Source organism: Phacochoerus africanus, chromosome 1 (genome assembly GCF_016906955.1).
Source record: "Phacochoerus africanus isolate WHEZ1 chromosome 1, ROS_Pafr_v1, whole genome shotgun sequence".
Lineage (NCBI taxonomy): Eukaryota > Metazoa > Chordata > Mammalia > Artiodactyla > Suidae > Phacochoerus > Phacochoerus africanus.
The window spans coordinates 217,711,028-217,733,144 of NC_062544.1; the positions used below are offsets into that span (position 1 = coordinate 217,711,028).

The 22,117-nt window shown below is 53.2% G+C and overlaps 1 protein-coding gene across 2 annotated transcripts in view; it reads right to left on the minus strand.

Moving 5' to 3' along the window:
* PDIA5 (protein disulfide isomerase family A member 5) overlaps positions 1-22,117 on the minus strand; it is a 100,380-nt gene that overhangs the window by 57,053 nt on the left and 21,210 nt on the right. Inside the window, exons 2-6 of one of the 2 annotated variants that reach the window (XM_047790715.1) lie at positions 20,022-20,148; positions 16,867-16,954; positions 5,868-5,951; positions 5,566-5,611; positions 1,605-1,697 (exon numbers count right to left, since the gene is read on the minus strand). In XM_047790715.1, coding sequence (XP_047646671.1) covers positions 1,605-1,697; positions 5,566-5,611; positions 5,868-5,951; positions 16,867-16,954; positions 20,022-20,148 — 438 coding nt within the window. Of the gene's footprint in view, positions 1-1,604; positions 1,698-5,565; positions 5,612-5,867; positions 5,952-6,618; positions 6,685-16,866; positions 16,955-20,021; positions 20,149-22,117 lie in introns of those variants that run through there. The other variant, XM_047790725.1, reaches the window with a different exon arrangement.

Consider the following 22,117-nt stretch of genomic DNA (forward strand, 5'->3'; position numbering starts at 1 on the left):
CGGGAGTTCCCATTGTGGTGCAGCGGAAATGAATCAGACTAGTAACCATGAGATTGCGAGTTTGATCCCTGGCCTCACTCAGTGGGTTAAGGATCTGGCGTTGCCGTGAGCTGTGGTGTAGGCTGCAGACATGGCTTGGATCCTGTGCTGTGGCCAGCAGCTGCAGCTCTGCTTCGACCCCTTGCCTGGGAACCTCCGAAGGCATGAGTGTGGCCCTAAAAAGCAAAAAGATTTCTAGTTACAAAAGAGCAATTTTTAGGAGTTTCAGGACATGAAGGTTTTAGGGGAGGGAGGTGTTAGGCAATCGCCTTCCAGAGAGGCTGAAAACATGTTATTATTACAAAATCTATCCTGGAGAAACAATCGGTTTAGGTTGTTTGTCTTTTGATGGCTCTAGCACTGGTGCCCGCATTGCCTGACACCTGCCCCTCATCCTCTCCCCAAGAAGCCTTTTCAAATGGCTTCATCATCTAGCTGATGACACTGGCATGTCTATCCCAGTGATATTGATGCCCAGCCCCTTAATTCGAAAGGCTCACTTAAACAGGCCATGATCCCTCTGCCAGAAAGTATAAATGGCATCATTTTCTTCTGATCTAACAAGCATTAAGAGTCAATAATTTTAATGAGAAGGGAGAGGAGGCAGAGGAAGATAAAAGGCACATTTTTTTTTGTTATCAAGATAAAAACAAACCAAAAAAAAGAGAGAAAAGAACATTTTCCTTCCATTTACAAAAAAGCACTGCCTGCCTCACAGACCACTTGAAATGTGACAGAGTTCCTGCCCACCCCAATGTGGAGGGACAGACAAGGCACACATCTGCATGTGATACAAACACAGGCGCCCACGGACAAAAGTGCATAATCCGTCAGGCAGGACAGGCTTCTAAACAAGGAGGGTCAAGGTTGTCCAAAGGCTGGACATCAGAAACACACTTCCACCCCCACCCCCCTGCCCTAGCCGGATCCAGAAACTGAAGTAAATCACCTGTGCCAAGTTAATACAGTGACTCAGAATTGTAGAGACCTGACCAATGTTTCTGGAAATCTGACCCAAACCTCTCAGGTTATTCTTAAAACAAAAACCAAAAACCCACTTTAAAAAAAAAAAAAAAAGAAGAAGAAGAAAAAAAAAGGGAGTTCCTATTGTTGCATGGCGGAAACATAATCCAACTAGTATCCATGAGGACTCGTGTTCAATCCCTGGCCTTGCTCAGTGGGTCAAGGAAAAAGCAAAAAAAAAAAAAAAAAAACAAAAAACAAACCAAAAAAAACCCCCAAAAACCCTCAAAGGCAATCCTAGCAACAATCAGATAACATAATAAGGAGAAAACAGTTAAAATCGATATTCCTATAAAGAAAGTCTAAACCTGTTAAAATACATGATATAAGGCGGTGAAGAGCAGAGGAAGAGCTTGAGCAGCCTATAATCTCCTGCCGGTTCCGTCCTGGAACTGGGAAGGGGTATCAAATGTTAGGGCCCCGGCCCAGGTCCCCTGGCAGTCCCAGAGTACCCCCACTTCTCAGTTCCCTAAGCATCTCTCCTGGGAGACCCTGGCTAGGGGGAGGCTCCCAGAGCCCAGGAATTGATAAGGGAAAATTACCTTTTCACTGTCAATGTGGACAACATCTTTGGCTCCAGGATCTTCCTCCCACAGTGGGGGTCCTTTTGGATCCTTCAAAAAGGCCACTATGGACTGAGGAAAAGAAGAGAGAAGGGAAAACTCATTTTAGCCTGGAAGAGAGGGAGGTGGGAGAATCGGGAACCTGCCCCATTTCTTACCTGGAGACCCACGTCCCTGGAACCAGGTGTATGTAACCTAAGGGCCAACATTTGGGGACGTGCCATCTCATCACCCACTGACAGCACTGCTAAGGACTCTAAAAATACACCCCACCAGGAATTTCCAGCCACATGACACCTAACGCTGGCCTGCTGATCCATACCTACTGTGCTTCTTAATGAACAAGAGAGAGAAAGCCTGAGATAGTTGGTTTATTCAAAAAAGAGGCACATGCTTCTAGTAAATCTTATCTGCTCCTCAAAGTCTCTCTGCTTGATTTGAATAAAGGTCTCCAGTCCCATGCAAAGCAGATGCCTCCGGTTCACAGGTAGCCACTAAAACCATCAAATAGCACAAGCTACTAATCACCCTTGCTTGGTATTTCAAGAGCTAAACTGGTTGGGAAGTGCATAAATCCTGATCATCCTCTGTGGGGCACAGGGGCGAGGCCCCCAGGGCAGGGTGCTCATCAACGTGGCCCCCTGGTCCCTGGACTTCTCTCCTTGAAGACCTCCTTCTAGATGGACAAAGACCCTGGGATAAAGGGCTCAACTAGCCTTTGTCATGTGGACTAGTGACTTAACCTCTGCTGCTTCGGGTAGGACACACACAGGGCGGGAACAGGGAGCACGTCCCTCCGCCCCACCCCACTTCACTGGGCCAGGACAAATGAGCATTCCTTTTCCTCTCGGCCACCTGGGAAATGGTGCTCAAAGTCTCTGGAAGCCAGAAAGCGACACCAGAAACCAGCTGGAGCCTCCATCTCTCCAACCCTGGGAGGGAGCTGCTGGCCTCCATGTCAACAGACAGAGTCCACAGTATCCGCCAACTGGATGCAAGATTCTGCTACTTCTGCCCACTCTGACCGAGCTCCAGTGAGCAGATGATGAACTGGGTGTGCCAGGGGAGGGAGGAAGGTCTGCGGCGAGAAAGGAAACACCCTCTTAGCGAGGTTGCGCATTCAGCCCACCCACGGGTCACACACAGAGGACCTCAGAGAGGCTTGCTATTTCTAGAAATTCCTGTTTGGAAAGAGCTACTATGGGAGAGTGGGCGACAGCCAGGACTGTGCAGGATTTCATTCAGGTAATGCTCCCTGTTGGTACAAACAGAGCTGTGAAATGCCTGCTGGCAAGAGAAGAGGGCCGTTTCCACCAGGCAAAGGCAGACTGGCCTTTTCTTAGCCCCGTGCCAAAGCTTCCCTGTGACAATACAAGCTGAAGCAGAACCAGCAGGGCTGTCCAGAAAGCCACTCACCCCCAGCCACAGAGGCACTGGCGGACCAGCCACATGAGAAAGCTGCTTATGGGTGCCCACCTGCCTGCTGTTTCAGGACACATGGCCGTGCAGGGATCCTCAATTTAGGGTGCACAGTGGACCCCAGGAGTCTGGGCAGCCCCAGACTCATAGGGCTCACTCCCTCCACTGCCTACACAAGAACTGTTTGGGAGCAGGCCCATGGCTTTCAGGAGATTCTCAGTGGGAACAGGAACTCAAAATAGGTAATTACCGCTCTTGGGGCTCCTGTCCCAACCCAGCACGAGCCCAGTTAAAGGGTTAGCACCCCCACCCCTGCCTTGGCATCAAGGAAAAAGGACGGGTGGGAATGGAAAAAGGGAGGAAATCACCTCTTTGAACGAAACAATTGAAACCTTCATGAGAGCAATCTTTTGCTTTGCAGATGACAATTGCTCCTAGTTGAAGCTGGATAATCCAGCCATTGGTTCTTTCTCTCCACATCAGTCTAACTACTGACTGTGGGTGGGAGGGTCTGCAGGAGGAGCGCCTGGGACCTGCCCTCAGCCGTCCCTGGGGTGCACGGACTCCCAGGGAAATGGCCCAACAACCTGCAGCTGGGTCTTCATGGCTGGGATGCCACAGCCACAGGCTTTGGGAGAAGGTCACAGGGGGCCGTCTGAATTTTGCCTTCTGGCCACCTGTGGTCCTCACCACTCATGCACAGTAAGGATTCTGCCGGCGAGTCCGCTGACAAGCAAAACGCCGCTCATACAGGAAGACCCTCTCTTTAGAGTTTCCTGCTCTTAATCCTCACTTATGTGGCCTCTGGACTCCAGGGCCTCCGCCCTAGTCCCTCTCACCAGGTCCCCACTGAGCCATACAGGGTGACAGCCACAACAGCCAGACCCTGAGCCTGAGACCATGCGCCCACCCTGCCCAGGGGCTCCTCTCTTTCTGGAGATAGAGGATCAGGAAAAACATGACAAGAAAATCAAGTGGTGATCAAGAGAGGCTTTGGTCTCAGCCGCTCCCCCAAGAAGCAGGAGCCATGAGGCAGTCATGGGGACCTCGGCCTCCGCCCTCCACCCGGAGACCCCAGGGACTCTCCTTGTCCTTTATAGCCCCTTGGGCTTGGGGGACCCTGGGACCAAGGACGCCTTCTCTCCACCCAAGACCCTGATCCTGCACGATGCTCAACCCACTTCTCCAGCTTGTTGATGCATAAATTACAGGAAGGTTGGGAGCGAGCAGATGCCCCTCACTTGGTCTCTGTAAGGAGACGGACAGAGGCGAGGACTCGGCCTCCCCCACCCAGGTGAGCTCAGACCACCTGGGCTCCTTTTGTGCTACTACGCTTCTAAGCAGCTGCTCTGCCCTGCTCCACAAGCCCAGGACAGACTCCTCCAAGGGCCAGCTAACTCTAAACCGAACACAACCTCCAAACAGAAACCAAAAAGCCTTGCTACCTCTTTCCATCAGCATCTTCCCCCACCCCATCCAGCTAAGTCTTCTTCCTGGGGAGCATGTGTTCCCTTCAACGACTTCAGCTGATGACTTAACACAGCGTAAGGGGGGTTAAGTAACTCTAGTTGGTAGAATTTTCTCTAAGCATCTAAGTGGGTGTTAAGATGATGAGTCATCACGCTGAGTCTGTATAAGGCAAAAGCTGTGGCAACTTAAAAAAGAACAAGTGTTAGCGGAGAAACAAGAAATGACCAGGGAGATAAGGGGGGAGAAAGGCAGAGGGAGAGTGATACTGACAGCTGCACAGACAGATGGACAGACAGGAAAGAATGGAAGGAAACAGATGGAAAGAGAGAGACACAGAGAGAGGAGCGCACGGTCCAACACAGTCTGGGAAGCAGGAGTCAGAGAGGGTGGGCTCAGCATGTGCTGAGTACAGCAGAGACACATGGCTGCGGCCAGGGAGGAGTGATGGACCAGAGGCAGAAGGAGGCTGATTTGAGGAAGGGGATGCGCCTGTTGAAGGAGGAGAATCCAAAGGCAGCGGAAAGACTCAAGGCTGGGGGTGGAGGGGGTGGGGGCTGCTTTGTGATAACAGGATGGCACCTTCAGGTCACAGGATCTCCATGCTGATTTTCACCGATGCTTTTCCATCTCCTGAACTGGATTTGTAGCAGGGAGCATCTATCTCAGTGATCTTGGCATCTCATCCATAACGAGCTGCATCAGCCCCAGAGGTGTTGCCCTGCCTGGGTCCTGCATGCTGTGCTAACCTGGGCACCGCCAGCCCCCTCCGGCCTGTGGGAGACCCTGTGAAGGCTCTGAAGCCACACTGAAGGGAGCTCAAACCTTGGCGGTTGCAGGGATAGGGTGATGCCACGTGCCTCACTGGACAGCTGCCCTCAGAGGCACAATCTGTCTACAAGGCGGGTTATCCCCACTGGTTTAACAGTGACAACTTTTCCAGACGTTCTGCTGATCTGTGCTCTAGAGAAGAGACTCCCGCCCCAGGTCATCTGGAAGGGCACCTCTACTCTCTGCCCTTCCTCCTGTGCTAAGAACGAGGAGGCAAATTTACCTTAAATGTCACAGCTCGGTTATATTCAGTATGAAATGCACCATCCCTGTCAAATGAGGAGAAAAAGGTGTTAACTTTAGGAATGGTTGTGAAGACACTTACCTTTAGTTTCCTGCAGCATTTAATAAGATTCAGCTATTGAACACAGTTCAAGATTTTTTTTTAAGCAATAATTGTAAACACTGGGGGGAAAAAATCATTCTGAAATAAAATTAATCTCACTAAAAATCGCTGTTCGCAGAGAATACCAATGAAAGCTTTCAGCATTTGCTTGGAAATTAGAAATGCCCACGTGTACTTACTGGTAATGGAATAATTCAACCTTTTTGTCCTTTGCGCTCAGGTCAACTTTCATCTTCTTACACAATTTCCTACTCTCTGCGTCCCTGAAAGACACAAATGTGGGGACCACCTGGTACCTGCAGACCTCACAAAGGTGGCGACAGGGTAAAATCTGCTGGTGGCCAAAGAATAAAGTGGGTATCTTAGAATTCTCAATACAGGAGAGGTCGTCACTATACACGGGTTCTCAGAAAACTGGAGGAAGGAGAGAAACCACGAGGTTATGGACTGATCTGGGAAGAGGGGCAAGTAGGTGGGAAGGTTGTATCACTACCTGGAAGGAGTAACGGGATGGGTCCAGACTAGGGGAAAAAAAAAAAAAACCGAAAGCTTAGGGGGCGCATGGCCCATTCTAAGAAGAAAAACAAACTCAGGACAGTGGTTCCTAGTCCTGGCTGCTCTTTAGAATCACCTGAGGAAGTTTTTTTTTTTAAAAAAATACTGATTCCCTGGCCCACCCCAGATCATGACTCCAGAAGCTCTGCCTGCGGCCCCGGCAAGTTTTCATTTTTTAAACCTCTGATGTGTGTCACATGCCACCAGGGTGGGAGGGAATGTCCTACGATATTGCAGAGGTTATGAAATCTGACCGGGAAGTGACAAAAGCCAAGGGAGAAAGGGAAGGGTTCAGAGACGCGCTAGCGCCTGCACTGTCAGACCCCCGCAACTCTTCTAATGAGAAACGTATGCCGGATGCCCTTCTCTGCTTACCAAGTGCTCACGCACGCCCTCCTCTAATCCTGGCTCCCTTTCCGTTAGACCAGGGACCTCAGAACGTGGGCTCTCGACCAGCAGCAGCAGCACAAGCCCAGCAGCAGCACAACCCGGGATCCTGTGACAAGTGCAAAGTCTCAGCCCCATCCCAGACCTAGTCAATCAAAATTCCTAGCGGGTTCTCGAGTCAACTGTGTTTTAAGGAGCCATCAGGGTGATTCTGAGGCCTGCCACTGTCCTGGGCTCTTCCTCCTTCCCCTGACCTCTCTCCCACTATCACGAGGTTCAGCTTTCCAGCCCCCTCGGAGACCTTACCTGCTCTCACCCGCTCAGCCAAGTCTGCCCAACAGCCAGCCGGGGCAGCCCGCTACTTCACCCGCAGGGCCCTGCTCTGTACTCCACAGCCCTCCCGCCACATCCCAACAGACTCAGTGATGGCATCTCGGTCCCCCGATCCCCACCGGTCCCCACTGACTACCCCTCATGGGAAGCCTTGCTCTGCCAGGTAAGACAGCCACCTGACGGAAGCACCATCAACTCCCACCTGTTTCCCTACCTCGCCACCTTCCACAGCCATCAGCCTCACACGGCTGTGCACCCGCCCCAAAGCAGATGGACTCATTAAACCATTCAGCTCAACTCCAAAAGCCACACTCCTCAATGGACAAGCAAAATGATGGGACCTCATTTTAAGTGTAAAGATGCAATTTGCAATTCAAGAAGCATATCTCTCAGGACTGGTATATGTGGGCGGGAAGGGGGAGTGTCGGGTGTTTTCAGGCTCCCCCCCAACCCCAGGCCTAGAGCTTTCCCTCCTCATGTAGTCCTACAGATGACAGCCATCAGAGCAGCCACTGCAGCTTCCACCTCATGGCCTAGCCAACAGGGGACTCGAGAATTGCAGGATGAACTCAGGCAGGAAAAGGGTAGTGACATGGCCCTGGCTGGCCCCCCAAAGTGGGAAGGGCCTTCTAAGATAAGGAGACCAGAGAGCTGGGATAAGCTGGGGTGCAAAGGGGATCCAGAAGGGCCAAGGGCATGCATCAGGAGGCACTGGAAAGGCAGCCCACATGCCAGGTGGATCAACGCTTACCCTAAAGCCCTGTGGGGATGCCAGGCACCCCTACTGATGACGGCCACTGCAGTTTGGGTCTTCCCTGTCCCGCAGGTGCTCTGTGGTGAAGTCACACTGACAGGCAGCAGGTCTGTGTGACAACTGTGTCTGAGGTGCCCTTTCCCTGCCCCAGGAGAGACGGGAGGGCTCAACTGGGACGTTTACAACCATTCCCTTGGCACTCTGCCTGTCGGCTTGGTTCTGCTGTGAGCAACTACTGCCATGACCACCTCCTGTCCACCCAAATGTGACAACATATAGCAGCTGGGACAGGAGCCAGCTCCGGGTGCCCGCGGCCTCCCTTGCCCATGCTGACATCCAGCGGGCATGCCCAAACGGCAAGGAAGCCCCATGCTGGCTCTCTCCTCCCTCGAGCCTGGCTGGCAGCCTCCTCCTGTGACTTCGCAAAGCAGAGAGGAGTGCACACGGCCCAGGCATTGCAACCCCAATTCCTTCCCCCCGCCGGCTTGCAGGGAGCCCACTCCTTGGGAAAGCCTCACTGTCCTGGTGAGCTCAGGCCAGACTTAGGACCAACACCGGGCTGGGTGGAGCAGGGAGGGCCAGGTGCCTCCCCAAGGGCCAGGCATGCCCAGCCCTGCCCACAGCCTCTGGCTCCACAGCAGTTCATCTCCCTCCCTGCCACAGGATTCCCTGTGGCAGATTCTGTCAACCCTCTTCTGTCCTCAGTCCTTAGGTTATGGGACATCCGGGAGGATTTTCTCCTCTTCCCCGCCCCCACCCCTGCTCCCACATGCATATGAATGCTGCACAAATTCTCAGAGGGGTCAGCGGGGAGCCGGCTTCTTGTCCTCTCTGAGCACCTGTGACACAGACCTCAGAGCCTCAGCCACCCTCCTCCTGCACAGCCACATGCCCTGCCCCAATTTCTCTCCACACCTGACCACCATGTCCACTGACTATTGCCCCCATTCGAAAGGTTTGCTCCACCAAGGTGAGGGCTTTGTTTGGTTCACAGCTGGTTCCCCAGGGTTACAATGGCTGCTGGCACATAGCAGCCACTCTATAAATAGCCTGGCGAGTGAGTGAGTGAGTGATGCTGGCTTGTTGCGCTGGGACAAGGCGCTCACTGCTGGCTCTCTGGGCTCTGCCTACTGAGCTCCAGGAACCCTGCCAGGGGACAATTCCTCACGGTGCTCTCAGATCAGCCCCACCTCCCTCCTATGATTCTGCCCTTCAGAGTGTGTGTGTGTGTGTGTGTGTGTGTGTGCACACGTGTGAGTGTGCGTGTGTATGTGCACTCATACCCACTAATTGTGCAGTATAGATGATAAAAGCCCAAAGAGTTCAAGAAGGGGGGAGAAATTACCCAAGCTCAGGGACTTAAAAGGATCCAGGTTGATAGATGAAGCACAATTAATTGATCTACTGGCTCCCTCCCCTCCCTGGCCAGGGACGGGGGCCCTGGGGTGAAGGAGACCAAGGCAGAGAGCAGGGAAATGAGCTGCTTTGCTGGGATGAAGTGAGGGGCAGCCAGAGAGTGGACTGGCCAGGGAGACGCCCTCACTTGTCACTCCCCTGACCGTCCTGCGGGAACCAGCCTTCTCTGCTGGGGAGGCTGGAGCCCCCCTGCCCTCTGCCCATCACCTGCTGCATTCCCCCCACCCTAGCTCTCCTCTACAAAGAATGTGGAAGAAGATCGGTGCAGCCTGGACACACCTCCCTCCCCACACTGGCCCAGACAGACCCGTACACTGGGCGTTTTCATGTGACTTTGTTGTGGGTGGCTGGCTAGCAGTGCGGAGCAGCTGCAGGTACGTGGTGCTGTGTTTACTAGATCTTCACGTTCTGCGACGATCACTCCAAGGACTGGCAACCCACACTGCCGGCAGTCAGACCCAGGGATGGAAGGGGGGAGGGGTGGTGAGAGCGAGAAGAAAGAGAAGAAATAAGGTGCTGAAGGCTCAGGAAGGGGAGGTGCATGATTTTCCAAGCAGCCCAAGTGGCAAACCCTCCCTGGAGTCACTGCTAGCTGGATCGACTGATGGCTCCTAGATCTGGCGCTGTCACTAGCCAGCCTGTGACCTCTGGCGGGGCCCTGGTTTCTGCAGCTGTAAAATGCAGGAGTTGTCTACATGAGCTGGGTGGAGCTTTCTATTCCCCTAGAGGGTCATGTATTGCTAACACATCAAGGCAGGCTGCATTTGCAGGGGTGCTGTGTCTCTCCCAGAATTGGGGCTGGCTCCCTGACAGATGAACCAGGAGCCAGAAGCCCGGACGGGTGGTAGAGAATCACAAAGATCTGAACCTCGTCTTCTCTCTCTTAGCCCACCAGCCAGATCCAGCTCAGCCCGGCAGCCTCCTGCAGTGCGTGGAAAGCAGATGACTCTGAGGGCCAGAGGCAAGGCCCCCAACCTGTCTTGGCCACTGTGTGCCCTTGGCTATCCCAGCCTTCCTAAGGTCCATTTCCCCATCAAGGAAGGGAACATCTTTCTTCCACCTGCCGGGTCTAACACAGGGAGTCTGAGCAAAAGGACCTATGACCCAAGAGAAGGTAGGAGAGAAAAGGTGAGACGTGCCCCCGTTACAGAGACGCAAAGAAAACGCAAGATGAGGCACAAGAAACACCATCAGAGTGACTGCGAGGTGCCAGATACTGAGGACTATATGCAAGGATGTGGCTGAGGACAGAGGCAAGAGCCAGAGAACAGGCCTGATGTAGCGGGGCCTTCACCATGGCCGGGCCTTGTCGGCGGGTCACTATCCCTGCTGAGGAAGGGACTCCCAAGACACGGATCCTCCCAGGGGTGGCTGTTCCCCTTGGCGCCAACCTCAAGAAGGCACATGATCAAGTATGAATTACGCAGCACAATTCACAGACGTGATGGGACTACGAGAAAGAGGAGTGTGCCTTTTGTGCTCCACCTGTCTCCCCAGCCCCGCAGTTCTGGGGGGAACACGGTACCCTCCTTCAAGTGCACGGCAGCATGCCACAAGGTGTCTGAAGCTGTTATAGGCTTCAAGTCCCCTTCAAGGAGATTAAACTCCAAAGGTCTGGCTGTGTCTCTTTGTAATGCCCCTTCCCCCACCTTGAGCAACCTGGGGGCTCACTCCCTACTAGGGAAGAAATGTCACGCATTCCTCAGCCCGCCTCTATATAATCTGTTCCCCATGCAAATAAGGTATCCAGCACGGGGATACAAAGGCGACTGTAAAGTGGGGCAGGCCCTCTTTTTACACGCGTGTGGGAGCTCTCTCTCTGACAACGTACTTTCACTTTAATAAATTTGTAAAAACACCCACCACTTCAATGACTTGCTAGAGTGGGGCGGGGACTGAGGAAACTGCAATTCTATCATTCTGGAACAAATTCTAACAAAGCCGTGTCACAATGTACTTGCTCTGGAAGCCTACCTTATCCCAAGGTAAGTAACTTCAACATGTTTACGTGTAGGAGTTCCCAGTGTGGCACAACAGAATCAGTGGCGTCTTGGGAGCACTGGGACGCAGGTTCGATTCCCGCCCCTGCACAGTGGGTGAAGGATCCAGCATTGCGGCAGCTCAGTCGCAACTGCGGCTGGGATCTGATCTCTGGCCCGGGAACTCCACATGCCTCAGGGTGGCCAAAAAGAAAAAATTTTTTAAATGCTTACATATAAAGGAGCAAGTGCTGGGAGGTCCTGTTGTCATGGCTCAGTGGTAACAAACCCAACTAGTATCCATGAGGACGATCCCTGGCCTTGCCCAGTGGTTTAAGGATCCGGCATTGCTGTGAGCTGTGGTGTAGGATGGAGGCCAGTCGGATCCCGTGTTGCAGCTCTGATTCGACCCCTTGCTTGGGAACCTCCATCTGCGGCAGGTGTGGCCCTAAAAGTAAATAAATAAATAAGTAAATAAAAGAGCAAATACGAAGTTCAGGTAATTTGCGGAAGAAGACACAGGCTTCAAAATGCATTATGCTTGCCCAGCAGGCCTCACATCTTGGGTCTGCAAGTAGCACTGCTCCAGGAGAAAGAGAGAAGATGGGAGAATGAGGGGGAAGAGGGAAAACGTGGTTGGGTAATGACCCTAAACCCTCAGGAAAAGAAAGCAGTGAGGGCCCCATAGGGCAGTCTCAGCCCAGTGAGATTCAGCCTCCAATTAGCATACCAGGCCCAGCTCCTGCCTGCTGGCTGCCACCCCGCCGCCCAGACAGCAGCCCTCCACGCCAAAGCCGAGCCGATGCCAGGCTGCAGGGCCCGCAGGGAATACCAACTCCCTCACACACAACCCACTTAAGAGCAGGACAACTACCACCAGCCAACCTGAGCGTGGGTGCTGAGGTCTGAGCCAGGAGGTAGAGTGAGGGGAAGGGAGAGCTGACAGGGCCCGGGACAGAAGCCAGACACCCTACAGACACGGCCCAGCAACAAGCTACAGTCCTGGACCTGGGAGAAAACCTGTGGGGGCGGGGGGGACCCTGCAGGCACACAGGCAGGGGTAGGGAGGAAAAGGCCAGAAAAGCAAGTAAAAGAGAAGAATATCCACACAGAGGGGAGAGGAGGAAAAAGACCGAAAGAATGGGGTAGGCATGGGCCCAAGAAGGGAAGAGGCAACAGAAACTACCAAGGGAGGCATTCTCATCATGGCTCAGAGGTAACAAAGCTGACTAGGATTCACAAGGATGTGGGTTGGATCCCTGGCCTTGTTCAGTGGGTCAGGGATCTGGCGCTGCTGGGAGCTGTGGTAGGTCACAGATGCGGCTTTGATCCCACGTTGCTGTGGCTGTGGCTGTGACTGTGGCCGGCAGCTGTGGCTCTGGTTCAACCACTAGCCAGGCAACTTCCATATGCTGTGGGTGTGGCCCTGAAAAGACAAAAAAAAAAAAGCAAAAAGCAAAACAAAACAAAAAAACTATCAAGGGAGCAGGAACAAAGCAGGAGAGAAGCTAACAATGCGGGATGGGAGCGATTTAAGAGGCAAACACCCAGGATGGGAAGAGAAACACAAAGAGGGCAAGACACACCCTCCAACGGGTGTACCTTGCACACACACTGCACGCTGAGCCTGGTAGCTTTCAGGATGTCAGGCTGTGTAGGGATGAGAGCAACTTGCAAGACTCAACTCCATGTTTCACACGAGAGTAAAGCCCAGAGAGGCAACAACTTACCATAGGTTCCACAGCTATTTGCTGTCAGAGCCTAAACTCAAAGCCAGGCCTCCTGACCTATAGGTTTAAAGGGCAATGCAAAGCACCCTGTCACTGGGCTGATGCTCACACCCGAGACTTTCTTTAGGGGTGTCCTCATAACGTTTGAGGGATCCTTACCCAAGAAAAAGCCCCTGAGGACAAATGTACCATCCCCCCCCCACCGCTGCCTGCCCCCCAGCCTCTTGCTGGAATGCCCTGAACAATATGGCGCAGATGAAAACGTGCAAGAGCAGAATGGGGTCTCACATTTAAATTCTATTCCAGAAAGAACCTTCATTTACCTGATCCTCACCACAGACCCAGAAAGAAGGCAAAAGTGTATTATTGTTCCATTTTACAGATGTGGAAAGATTCAGGGTACCCAACTGATCCAGGGTCATGGGGCTTGTAGTCAGCAAAGCTGACCCCTCAACCCGGGCCTGTTACTTCACACACCCGTCAAGACACCTCACACCAGAGCACTGACTTCTCTCCCTCCGATGCCCCTGGTTCCCTCACTCCCTCTTAAGGGGGGAAAGAGAGGGGCCATCACCCCACCCCAAGCCCTAGCATCCCTATTCCTGCCTCCACGCCTTCACTGACAGGGCAGGAAGCAGAGGTGGGGAACTTAGCAGAGCCCATGTGAGGCAGGTGGGCTCTGACCACCTGCTGTTCCCCTACTTGCTCCCCTGCAGACAGTGCTCGCAGGAGGGCTTCTGACCATTCCTCTGTCCATCCCAGGGCATCTCATTCAGACTCATAAGGGTGGACTGAGAGCATTTAGGATGACACTGAGAGCTGTCATCACAGGGTCCCGAGCAACATAGTGAGTTTCCCGAATGACGACGGGACTATTCAGAAGTCTCAGAGCAGGAGTGGCTGAGAAGGGCAGAACCAGCTCACGTCCTTGGGGATCTCCTAGTGTCACAGTGACTGTCACCCAGGGTGGCCTGCATGGACCAGAGCCCCAAGTTCCACCCTTCTCCTGTTCTGGGAAGATTCAGCTGCACCCTGACTCTGATTTCAAACTCGGACTCAGATATTCCGGCTTCCGATATGATTCATTAGAGCTCCATAATCCAGTACTTACCTAAACTTGAAAACACTATTTAATATTTCAGTTGATTCTTCCTCATAGAGGCATAAATTGAGTAGCAATTATGTGAACAGTCAATCCTTTTGTCTTAAGGTTACCTCTTTTAAGCTCTAAAGCAGATTTTCACTTTAGCACATCAGAAGTCACAGGATCATTTCTCCCATTGGCGCTTTTATTTTATTTTATTTTTTAATTTAATTTTATTTTTTTTTGTCTTTTTGCTATTTCTTGGGCTGCTTCTGCAGCATATGGAGGTTCCCAGGCTAGAGGTCTAATCAGAGCTGTAGCTGCCAGCCTATGCCAGAGCCACAGCAACGCCGGATCCAAGCCACGTCTGCAACCTACACCACAGCTCACGGCAACGCTGGATCCTTAACCCACTGAGCAAGGCCAGGGATCGAACCCGCAACCTCATGGTTCCTAGTCGGATTCGTTAACCACTGCGCCACGACGGGAACTCCGATTTTATTTTTTTATTTATTTTTTTGTCTTTTTGCCTTTTCTAGGGCCACTCCTGCGGCATATGGAGGTTCCCAGGCTAGGGGTCCAATCGGAGCTGTAGCCGCCGGCCTACGCCAGAGCCACAGCAAAGTGGGATCCGAGCCGTATCTGCAACCCACACCACAGTTCACGGCAACGCCAGATCCTTAACCCACTGAACAAGGCCAGGGATCGAACCCGCACCCTCATCGTTCCTAGTCATATTCGTTAAGCACTGTGCCACGACGAGAACTCCTCCTGTTGGCGCTTTTATTGATTCCAGACATCATGTCTCCAGATGAGTTCCGAATTCCACTCTCCTCTGTCTTCACACACTAACCCTGGCCCCATTCAGTCCTGCCTGTCCAGGGAGTAGGGCAGGACTGTTGCCTCTGTGCCCATCAGCCAGACGACTCAGAGGCCCACCCATGGGGAGCTGCCTGCACAGAAAGCCTAGGCACTTTCAAGACCTGGTCCTCTGAGGTCTTTGCCCTGAACTTGAACTCTACGTCCTCTGCGACACTTTTCTCAAGCTTTCCTGGCAGTGTGAAGTGACTGTCATCAGCCGGCGCCATGTCTGCCTCCTTCCTGCACACCAAACTCCTTGAGGACACTGTTAGCCACATTATACTTGAAGCACAGAGTTAGCACTTAGGAATGTTTGCTGAAGGGACTCCGGGGGATGAAGCATCTACACAAAGCTCTCCTGCCCACTTCTGCCACCTACGAGCCTGATGAGAGCCCTCTGTGACACTCAATGGGCTTGGCAGGACTCATGGCACCCTCAGGGATGGAGATTCCTGGACACGGAGACATCTTGTCCCCCCACTAGGTTCTGTGCCTTTGCTAGTCACACAGAGCACTCCTGGCAAAATACAGGAGACAGAGACATACCTGGAAGACATGAACACTTCAGACCAACTAAGAACGAGAGGAAACCAATGACAATGATCTTGCCAAAATGTCTAGTGAGCCGTCTCTTCCATAAAGCTGGTGTTTGAATCACTCGGGAGGCGTGAGGCCAGACAGGCACACATGTGTGCGCACAGCCCCTACAGCAAACACCTCTTGGCTACGACTCCTTCTCCTGGCCTCATTCAGTGCTTGGTCAAAATATGAATCTCCTTCAGTTCCCTCCAATCATGGGCAGGACCAGCTCGAGGCTATCAGTTTATAACTCAGTGTGTCCCAGAAGTTCACATGCAAAACAGCCATTTAGAACTCAGATAGAAGAGGGAGTGGAGTGGAGCCCATAAAAGCCTACTGAACCCACAGGGTAGTATCAGGGCTTATGACTTGGGCAAGGACAGTGACATTAAAGGTTACGAAGACCTTTATGAGCTGTGTGGGAAAAGAACTGACTTTTTTCCCGGCAGAGCCCCACCCCTTCCCGTACCAACAAGACCGCAATGCTGCCTAAGCTCTTCTTCCCTCATCTTCCCAAACCCACAGTCCCGATAAACCCCAAGTCCAGGTGAGGAGTGGCCAGCCCCAGTGGCTCTGGAAACACCTGCTGTCCTCAGTCAGAAGGACGTGCAAGTACTGGTATCCATCAAGTGCAGCCGGTGCTCCACAAACATGCAAAGAATAAACCTCTTCCTCCCGACCTTTTCCATATGTCTCACTATCTGTGTGTCTTTTCTCTGTTTTTGCCGATCTGTGCCCAACTGGGAGCTAATTATATGACAAGAGATGTGTGTATATAAATCCCAGCAGCAAAAATACTGAACACACAGCGATGTGACAATGATTCCTAATGACTGAATGGAAAGGGAAGCTGAGCACACCCTGGACTCAAGACTCCCAAGCGCAAAAGGATCAGAGGAATTCCAGCAAGAGGTCCCTTCACCACGCTCAGAAGCAGCTCTCCCTCCTGGGGGCCGGCAGCACTCATTCGGCCTCCTCAACACGGACAAGGACGCCTCTGGGAGGAGCAAGGTGAGGCAGGAGGAGAAGGAGCTCACAGCATTGTCACCAGGACAGTGACCAGGGGTGGGGACGCAGGCCAGAGTGGGGAGCTGGAAGGGCTGAGCACCTGCCCAGGACTGCCACATCTAACGGAGCCACCTCGGGAGCCAAGGCAACAATCAGGTGGGCCAGCTGATGCCACCACTTGCGCACTGCAGACGCCCCACAAGCAAGCCCACCAAGGCCCCCTCTGCCACCCACTGGGAAGACAAATCGAGTGACAAATGACAACAGAGGAAAAAGTAAAAGCACAAAGAAGGCAGAAGAGGGGTGGGCTGAAACAGGAGCAGGCACCACCGTGGCCCTCTGCCAGCCCACAGCGGTCCTGCAGCGCTGCGCTCCATCATCTTCCGCAGCCACCCCCTCTCCCAGAGCATGAATCAGGAACACTTCCCACCCCATGCACCAGAGCCCACCCCCCGCCCTCCAGCCACCATGCTCCCGGTGCCCGGGACATACCCACAGTCCACCCAGCAGATGGTGCCTTGTCCCTTCACTGCCTGGGCCACAGTAGACAATAACCTGAGATGACTTTCAGCTGCAGCCTCTGTAAGAGAAACAGAAAATTAAACGTCTGTACCCAAGCACACCAGGGCCGACCCTGCCATCTTTCCTCAGGGGCAAGGAAGGTCAGAGACCAGTCCTGGAGGTGAGGTCCCGGTTCGTGAGAACACCATGCCCGGGAGCAAGAGCTCATGAGAACAGCCCAGCTGTTCTCGGAAAGCCCTGTTCCTGCCATCCTCACACACACAGAATCCCTCACCCCTCCCTCAAGCCGCAACTCATGCCTCACTCTTCCAAGAATCTCTGCGCCGGATCCTCAACAACCAGGAGCATCTCTGACTCATTACCTTTCTGGGACACATTTTGAAAAATCTATAACCAAACAATTACAATGTTATAACGAAAACAGGGAACGAGTCTGCTGATTCCACACACTGGCCTGTCCTGGCCTCACCTGGGAGCTGACAAGGGCGGGAACCAGAGCCTTTCTTCACTCGTGCGTCATGCACTCACCTGGGGGCTTGGTAAAACGGAATGATTTTTTTTTTTTTTTTTTTGCTTTTTAGGGCCGAGGTGCAGCATATGAGGTTCCAGGCTAGGGGTCAAATTGGAGCTACAGCTGCCGGCCTACACCACAGCCATAGCAATGCCAGATTCTTAACCCACTGAGCGAGGCCAGGGATCAAACCTGCAACCTCATGGTTCCCAGTCAGATTCATTTCCACTGCACCACGCCAGGAACTCCTAAAATGTGATGATTAAATGAATTTTACATGTGACACTGCTCTCTGACAGACTGATGCTGAGTGTGCCCAAGTCATTTTCACAGCCCACTTCCCCAGAAGCCACAGAGGAAGAGGCAGTACCCCAGGGGTCAGCTGCAGGACCATGAGCTATGCCTCAGGGACCGGCGGGAGGAACATGAGAAAGGAAGAGGTGTTGGGGCAAAGGCCCTGGAAACTACTGTAAGAGGGCAGGTTCTTGGAGACGGAGCCTCTGTGGCCTGATTTCCACACTGCCAGCCTGCAGCGGGCCACTGCAGAGTGGCCGTGGCCAGGCTGCCGCCTTCCCCCACCAGAAACCACACGATACATTCCAAGGCCAGGCAGGAACGATATCTGAATTATTTGGCTCCTCAGATCTCCTTTTCTAGTGTGGATAATGGAAGCTGTTTGTGAACACAAAGCATGCTGAGCCTTTCATGGAACGAGCAGAAAGCATCCTTCAAGAGCTGTGCACAGAGCCACCCACAGGAGGCCCTCCCAGGAATCACGCCTCCAAGGCCAGAAGGAGGAGGGGGCACAACCGAGGTGGGAAAGGCCAGCCTCCACCCTTCAGATGGGGCTCTGGGAGGTAGGGGGAGGAAACTAAAGCAGAGCCTTATGAAGCCCCCTCCCTAACCCTGCCTTTCAGCCGTGGAAGAGGAGGCACTGGTGGAGGGAGGGAGGGAGGGGAGAGAATCCAGTTACTGCGCTATTCCCAAAGCCACTGGGGGTCACCAGGCTCAGGGGCAGGCCTGGGCAGGGGGCAGGAAGGTCATGTCTTCACCTGGATCCTCACCCAGCGGTCCAAATCAGGGAGGAGGTGGGTACATGGGGAGCACTGGGAGCTCCACTGACAAGAGGCAGAGAAGGAGGAAGCTGGGCCAGGGCAGGAGACAGGAGGGCTCCCAGCCCGCCGCCTGCCACGCAAGCCCGTGTCAGGACACCTAGCCTTCTCCTCTCTACTTCCCCTAACCAGCTCCTGGTGGCTGGGCCTCGCATCATTGCAGAATTACCATGTTCCTGCTTGCCGGAGAAAGCGAGGTGGAGGTGGCAGGGGGACTAGCTCTCCATGCAGTGGCTGGTAGACCTCAGACCAGGCAGCTATTCTCCCTTTTGCATCAATTTCCTCCCTAAACTGGACATTACCTGACACCCTGCACTGTCTCCCTTACAGAAAAGCAGCAAATGAGAGTGTATTGCTGAAGTTCCTTGCAGGGCCCTTCTAGGATGAATGAGCTTAGAGGAGGGGATCCAGCCATGAAGAGACCGAGTGTATTCCCGGTGGGACCAATGATTGCCCAGCTTCTGGAGCATCTGTGACAGCTGAGCCACGCTTGTTCAGGGCCCTAGACCTCAGGCCTCAGAAGCAACTCTGCTTTCCCCTGCCTCGGTTTACTCCGCTTTCCAACAGCAAAGGAGTGCTAGGCACACACTGGGTTCCCAACAATGACCCAGGAGTGTGTGCCAGGCCCTGAAGTGGGCAAAGGGCAGCACGTGCCCGGGTGCTTGGAGGATGCAGGCTTCAGGAGGGACACACGCCCAAAACATCCATCAGCCCCCAGTGCCAATGAGTGTCGAGGATCAGCTGCCAGGGAGAGCTGTGCCTGGAACCCGCCCAGCCAATGGCTACTGCTTCTCCGGGGCACAGGAAACTTGGCATCCTCAGGAGCAGCGAAAACACTTAACTCCGCTGGAACGGCATCAACAGTCAGATGTTCTAAGTTACGGCCAAGAGTTGAACAAACCTCTCCCTCCTCAATGCCCTTACCAGCCTCAAGGTCAGAAGAGGCAAACCGCTGCTCCCACCCCCACTGAAGCTGCCCTGTCCTGTGCGTGGAGCCCACTTCAAATTATCTCTTGCTCTGACCCCAGAGTGGGACAGCAGGGGCTGTGCAGGGCCAGGGCTGCCAGCCTGGGTGTGTGCCCCCAAACCTGGGACCCATGCAGCTGGCTACATGCGGGCCCAGTCGATTCATCACCAGCTCCGGTGAAGTGTGCCCTGGCCGGCTGGCCATGCCACCCAGGAAGCCAGGTGCTCACTGTCCCCTGTCATTCTTTACACAGTCCTCTCCCCCCTGAGGTACTGAGGGGTTCCAGGGGGCTTTTCCTAAGAAACCCTGGTCAAAGGGAACTGAGACCTCCCCCCTGGGGATCCAAAAACAGCAGAACTAACACTCCTCTGTGCCTTGGCCCCCACTTCTGAGGAAAGCCGAGAAACCATATGTCCCTCGGGCCCTGCCTGAGCGGTTGTTCGCCCTGGGGTCTCTGCCTCCCACCTCTGCCCCGGCTCCGTCCCCGCCAGCCCTGCTCCCTGACAACGGCCCCGAGGCCAGGACGGGCACTCACCAGATTTGGAATAAAGCACCAGTACGTTATTCCGGGTCCTGAGAAGTTTTTTCAAGTCCTTGGGGTCGGAGATTTTTTCGATGAGCGAGGAGACCTTTGTGGAGGACAGCCACGCCGGCAGGACCACCTGAGGATCAAGGGGGTAAGGACCATGAGTCCCAGGTCCCCGGCGGGACTCAGAAAGAAGGGCACGCCCATCCTTCTCACAACTCTACACCTGCCTGTCACTTCGTCCCCTGGGCCTCTTCCTGGCCCACTGCCAGTCTCCAGCTCACCCTGCCCTTCATCACTCTGCGAGGCCACACGGACTGCACTGGTACACAAACCCCGCTGCATGGATATACTTGCCACCCTTTCAATCAAGACCTCTCTGGGACAGAGCTCTCTTGTGGCGCAGTGGGTTAAGGATTTGGCATTGTCACTACAGCAGCGCTCGTCACTCCTGAGGCACAGGTTTGATCCCTGGCCCAGGAACTTTCATATGCCACGTATGGGGCCCAAAAAAAAAAAAAAAAAAACCCTCTCAGAGAAGGCAAGGTCTGTACCTTACACTGCACCCAAATGCCACATACGGGAGCAACGTGGTGAAAACTTCACCCCACCTAGAAGCACCCAAGCCCCAAATCCACAGAGAAGTATGATCACCTCTTAAGATGATCTCATTTAGGATGGGAATGGTTGGTTTTCCACTTTCCTCACTTAGCCAATGATCTTGGGAGACCAGCCAGCAGGAAACAAGACAATTCTCCCACAGAAAACCCTGAACGCCTTAAGCCCTGGAGGTACCAGGCACCTCCGCAGGTATGAGAGGTGGGCTGGAAGCAGAGGCGGGGGAGGGAAGGTTATTAAAGGTACGAATGGAGAGCAGTCACACAGCAGATTCCATCACCCAGCCCGCACAGCTGGCCAAAGGAAAACACTCCCTAGCCGTTACCAGCCAGAGAGATCGAATAAGAAAAGCTCTGCCAGGAGACACCAGGCAGAGGTGGGAGGGAGTATGGACAAAATGACTTGAGTCACCCATCCCCTGTAAGACCCTGCCCCCAGCATCTCTCTTCCCTTTCCCAGAATGTTGCCAGTCTAACTCCCCCAAGCAAGAGATAAGAGAATTCTTGGGAGTTCCCGTTGTGACTCAGCGGTAATGAACCCGACTAGAGTCATGAGGACTTGGATTCGATCCCTGGCCTTGCTCAGTGGGTCAAGGATCTGGCATTGCCATGAGCTACAGTGTTGGTCACAGACAACAGCTCAGATCCCGCATGGCTGTGGCTGTAGCTGTGGCTGTGGCCAGAAGCTGCGGCTCCGATTGGACTCCTAGCCTGGGAACTTCCATGTGCTGCAGGTGTAGCTCTAAAAAAAAAAAAAAAAAAAAAGGAGAAAAATTAATCCATTAAGAGCAAAATTAAAGGAACTACAAAAAAAGAAAGAAGGAAACAGAGGAAAAGAAATTATCAAGGAAATAATTCAAGAAAGTATCTCAGGGAGCTCCCGATGTGGTGCAACAGAAACGAATCAGACTAGCAACCATGAGGTTGCAGGTTCAATCCCTGGCATTGCTACGTGGGTTAAGAATCTGGTATTACCATGAGCTGTGATGTGGGTCACAGGTGTGGCTTGGATCCCTCATTGCTGTGCCTCACAGCTGTAACTCTGATTGGACTCCTAGCCTGGGAACCTCCATGTACCAAGGGTGCAGCCCTAAAAAATAGTTTAAAAAAAAAAAAAAGTATCTCAGAACTGAAGGATGTGCATTTCCAGGTGAGAGGGCCCAGCATCATGAATTTTAAAAAGACTCTCAACAAGGAATTCCCGTCGTGGCTCAGTGGTTAACGAATCCGACTAGGAACCATGAGGTTGTGGGTTCGATCCCTGGCCTCCCTCAGTGGGTTAAGGATCTGGCGGTGCCGTGAGCTGTGGTGGAGGTTGCAGATGTGGCTTAGATCCCACATTGCTGTGGCTCTGGAGTAGGCTGGTGGCTACAGCTCCAATTGGACCCCTAGCTGGGAACCTCCATATGCCACAGGAATGGCCCAAGAAAAGGCAAAAAAAAAAAAAAGACTCGCAACAAAGTACATCACTGAAAATTTTTACAACAC